General features: G+C 37.6%; 1 protein-coding gene across 2 annotated transcripts in view; it reads right to left on the reverse strand.

Moving 5' to 3' along the window:
* Window positions 1–4988, reverse strand: part of LOC122073352 (putative inactive cadmium/zinc-transporting ATPase HMA3) — an 8258-nt gene continuing 3270 nt past the window's right edge. Inside the window, exons 5-10 of one of the 2 annotated variants that reach the window (XM_042637928.1) lie at window positions 4621–4876; window positions 4366–4503; window positions 3908–4235; window positions 2334–2536; window positions 1817–2010; window positions 1–1445 (exon numbers count right to left, since the gene is read on the reverse strand). In XM_042637928.1, coding sequence (XP_042493862.1) covers window positions 594–1445; window positions 1817–2010; window positions 2334–2536; window positions 3908–4235; window positions 4366–4503; window positions 4621–4876 — 1971 coding nt within the window. In that variant the 3' untranslated portion in view covers window positions 1–593. Of the gene's footprint in view, window positions 1446–1816; window positions 2014–2333; window positions 2537–3907; window positions 4236–4365; window positions 4504–4620; window positions 4877–4988 lie in introns of both variants that reach the window. The other variant, XM_042637927.1, reaches the window with a different exon arrangement.

The raw sequence follows: 4988 nt of genomic DNA on the forward strand, positions 1-4988 counted from the left end.
TAGCCAAAACTACATAGTCTGATCTCTCTTTCACTTCCATCCTTAACATAGCTTAAACAAAAATATCAACTACAGAAACTTCAAAGTTCAAACTGGCTCCAAAAAATAGAAAGAGATGACAGAAAACAGTTTAATTGTTGCCCACAACTCAGAAAGTTTTAAGCCAAAAAACCTAGAAACCCCACAACCATACCTGATTATTCTCAACTCCCAAGTAGATCCATCTGCCAGCAATCATTTGATTAAGCACTTAAGGCACCTTTACTCAGTTACAATCTCTGTTAGGACTCCTGAACTAACTACCAAGACCCTTGTTTACTACCACACTCCTTACAAACCTTGCAACAACCAACAACCTCTTTCTTTTCCGAATTTATTCAAACAACTGCAACAGTCAGTGAACCTTCAGTTGCTGCATTGCATTTTGTATCCAAGTCACTGAGATTCTTCTTACCCTTGATAATACAAGCACTGCAAGTTTCAGAAGTTGTGGTTGACTCCCGCCTATGTGAGTGATCAGCATTCCCATGTTCCATAATTTGGCAACAAGCTCCCAAAGAATCATAAACTGGTAATTCATGAGGCAATGGAAATCAAATGGTTATCCTAACATCCCCTGTTTTCTTGCATGATTCTGAACAACTTGTTGGGTTGTTCAATCCACAGCAAAGTACAGATGAACACGTGGAAGAACTCACGGATTTCATATTTCCATTACTATCCAGATGATTCACAGATGATGGTTCTGCAGTTGAGCAACATTTGTCAAGAACAGGAGATGAATTTAAACAGGGCCCAGATGAATTCTTTGATCTCTCCAACCTCTGTGTGAGACTTTCACAACCACCATATGAGCTTTGTTTGGAACCCTCAGATGCAAATGGTGATGAACAGCAAACAGAAGCTGGATTGCAACATGAAGCATGTAAATTATTTGATCCCTCCCCTCCATGTGTGACATACCCACAACTATCACTTGGACTTTGTTTACAGTTATCAGATGCGCAGGATGATATCATACTAGTGGTTCCTTTTAAAAGGAGCATGCTATTTAGTACAACGATTAAGCATGTACCAACATCTGCCACCACGGCTGCCCACAGAATTGGATGACCAGTCATTGCCAGTGAAAGAACAGCAACCTTACTGATGATTGACAGTGAAACGTTCTCAATTATTGTCCGACGAGTCTTTCTTGCTAGCCGAATAGCTTGGGGTATTTTTTGAATATCATTGGACATAAGTGTCACATGCCCTGTCTCTGTTGCAAGTGCTGAGCCAGAGATTCCCATTGAGATACCAATGTCAGCAGTGGCTAATGCTGGGGCATCATTTATGCCATCTCCAATCATTGCAGTTGGTTGTTCCTCCTTCAGGCTTTCAACAATCCTTGCCTTGTCTTCAGGTAGGAGTTGGGCATGAACTACCTCTATAGCATTGCATAGCTGCACAAGTGAAAAAGTATGAGTTGATCTCCCCTAACTTATTGAGCACAAATATTGGTTTTGAATAAATAAGAGACAGAGAGTCTTATGTGTAACACCTCTTAAGAGCTGTCGTACAATCATCAAAAACTGGCTGTTGACATTACAAGACAGTCCATGAAAAGCATGATTTCAGAAGATTGCACATGTTTAATTTTGTAACCATTAACCTGACTAATAATTGGATCCCAATGAACCAACCTAGATCTAGATCACATCCACAGTACCCAGATTTGAAAACAAGATCTAACCAGACATGGTTGCATTCAATTAGTCATCAGGTCAATGCACCCAATTAAAGTCCAACTTTTACATATGTAAAGGATGTGCACCTGCGCTTGTGCATGAATGGCTGCTGCATGACTATCTCCAGTAAGCATCACAGTTCTCATCCCCAGTGATTTCAACTCTGAGATTGCATCTGCAACACCTGATCTACAGGCATCAGCCAGGCTGAAGGTTCCTACCAAATTCATTCCTGAATATATGTATCCAATTGTTGCTCCTCCCTTATCATCAGTTTCTTCTGCTGGAATTGAAAAATCTCAAGGACTAAGCTTTGTTAGAATTATACATGACAGAAGAGGATTAAAACCTCAAGAAAGCCATTTTATCATTGATGCTTCACATTTTTTCTTATTCTAAAATACAAATAGGCCAAAATTCCAATTTTAAAGTGGACTAAAAAGGAAAAATAGCTATAAAGAGAGATAAAATTATTATGGATAAATTTTGAAAATGTTGGTAAAATTATCCTAAAAAAAAAAAAAAATTGCTATTTGAATCACATGAAATGCATTCGGAAGTTCAGTAGGAAAGTTTAAAACTTAAGGATTGTAAACATTTTACCTGTTCTGCAACCTGCTCTCGTTGAAATTCTTCTATTTCCAACAAATATGTTTACCCCATCAATTTGTCCAAATATCCCTTCCCCTGGAAAATTTTGGAATTCTGTAACATTCTCCGGCTTTGGTTCAACAAAATTAGCCTGTGCATAGTTAACAAGAGCAGATGCAATTGGGTGGCTCGACTTACTCTCAATGCTTGAAACCCTTCAAAAGTACAAGAAAATATTTAAGTAATGCACACTGGAGTTCATTTCCTTTTCTTCTTCTTCGAAATCCTTTTTCTTTTGAGATTGCAGTTAATGTGCATATTCAGCAGGAACTATTTTAATTGGGAGTGCCTTAGGTCTTGAGATATAAGATACACAAAGTGGGAGTGCCTTAGGCCTTAGGTCTCTAAAAGGGATTAAGACCTGCAGTTTGCCTGTTCTTGATAAGAAAAAATCAAACATCTGATTCAATAGGCTATGATCACTCTATACAACAATTAGTTACATAGGAAATGCTCCAACAACAACAACAATTATATATATATATATATATATATTTCCCTAAGAGAAAAAAAATGATCAAAAGCTGATTGTCTGGTTGATCTCCTTTACACCCCTCGGGAGGGGTTTGGAGGCGACTGATAGTGGTGTCATAATTTTATTTTTATGAAATACATGGAAAGTAATCAGGCGCTTCAGTTCCAAGAAACTGTCATTTAATTTTCCCCAAAGTATTTTCTTTATGGAATAAAAAATTCTCTTTGAAAGAACTACAACATATCCTTGCTTAGCTCAATGTATCATCCTACCTTCTTCACCCAAAATGATAAATCCATTGTTTTGAAACCTAAATGCATCACCTAATTATCAGGATTACAAAAGACTGGGCTGATCCTGACCTGGGTATACCCCAAAACTGGTTGAACCATTGCATTAGCTGGTTCAATCAATCCAAATAGTGAAAGTACCCTGTCCAGACACTGAACTGAGTCAAGAATTAAGTCCTTGAATTTGAGGATGGTAGTCATTACTAGATTAGCAAGGTGAGCCTGCAAGTCGGGTGGACAAGACTACACTACTCCTTGAGAGGATCAGCTCTCAGACATTGGTTTAGACAGCGTTCTTAAAATCATAGAACTCAATTGGACTCAAAATCATACAGAATCAAGTTATCAATAATCCCAAAAAATAATCTCTCAGAAGTTAATGTAATGACTTGGCCAGATTGCTCGAGTTTTTCCCTGGTTTTTCCAAATCGTAAAGTTGTCTTGGCAAACTGTATTAAATCAGCTTAGGATCATGAGTTGAACAAAAATTATTTCAAATTGATTCACACAGGCTACACATTTATGGTCTAGCTAAAAACAGTTTTTCGACATTTTGGCCAGGAATATAAAGAGGCTAACCAATGAGTGAGAGATTTAAATGTAATTCAAAAGCACTGGAGATGATGCAGTATTTAGTAAACCATGGCCCAGCAAACCCCACAATATCTGCAAATTAATGATTTTTTCACAGTTTCGATATATTTGATCAGCATTTGGAATTTTTTCATAGGAAAAACTCTCATGTAGGACTAGGAATTTACCAGTAGATCAATTTGTTCAGGCTAACATCATGACAAATAGAATGGAAATCAGTCACCACAAACTCTCCTCTTGTTATTGTTCCTGTCTTGTCAAAAGCCACAATCTTTACTTTAGCAAGAATTTCAAGATAATCACCTCCCTTGAATAGAAGTCCATTTGTTGTGGCCTCCGTCAATGCGCTGAAAGTTGCGACTGGTGTTGAGAGGATAAGTGCACATGGGCAAGCACTTACTAGAACAACCAGTGCTAAATGGAACCAGTGGTCTAGGTTATGTAATCTTAATATAGCAGCAACCACTGGGATAATGATCGCTATCAACACAACGGCTGTAACATGAACCAAGGAAACAGACTTAACAAGGACCTATGGATCCTAATGGTGTGAATTCATGTAATACTCAATAGGATGCAATTAGCTGAAGAATGATACAGTAAATTACTGTCAGAACTGACTAACCTGGTGTGTAGTACTTGGCAATGTCATCTACAAGCCTCTCTGTTTTAGATTTGTTAGTTTGGGCCTCTTCTACTAGCTTTGCCATTTTAGATACAACACAATCTTCAGCTAATGCAGTGGTTCTCACAGTTATATAACCTAAGAAGGTTCAGAAATTTTGTAAGTTAATCTCACACTTCATCGCTTAGTATAAACTTGCAAAAAAACTCAAAAAACATATGAAATAAGCTAAGAAAAGTATATAAAAGAGGTTACCATTTAGGTTTATGCTACCAGCCAAAACACTAGATTGTTTTTGCTTGGTAACAGGAAAAGATTCTCCTGTCAAAGTCTTCTCGTCCACTTCACACATTCCTTCAGCAACAATACCATCAATTGGAATTACTTCCCCAGGCTTGACTGCAAGAATTGTATTCACCTTCACATCTTTGGCATCAAAAACAAGTCCACTATCAGCTAGGACAGCTTTCTGGGGGGCCATGCTTAACAAAGAGGACATGGCTGCAGTAGCCTGTAAGACCCAAAAAAAAAAAAAAAAAAAAAAAAAAAGGGATAGCTTCATATCTTTTAAATTCAAAACTAGGATGTAAAAGGATAGTAAGAATCTGAATTCGTATTTGTAT

Source organism: Macadamia integrifolia, chromosome 3 (genome assembly GCF_013358625.1).
Source record: "Macadamia integrifolia cultivar HAES 741 chromosome 3, SCU_Mint_v3, whole genome shotgun sequence".
Taxonomy (NCBI): domain Eukaryota; kingdom Viridiplantae; phylum Streptophyta; class Magnoliopsida; order Proteales; family Proteaceae; genus Macadamia; species Macadamia integrifolia.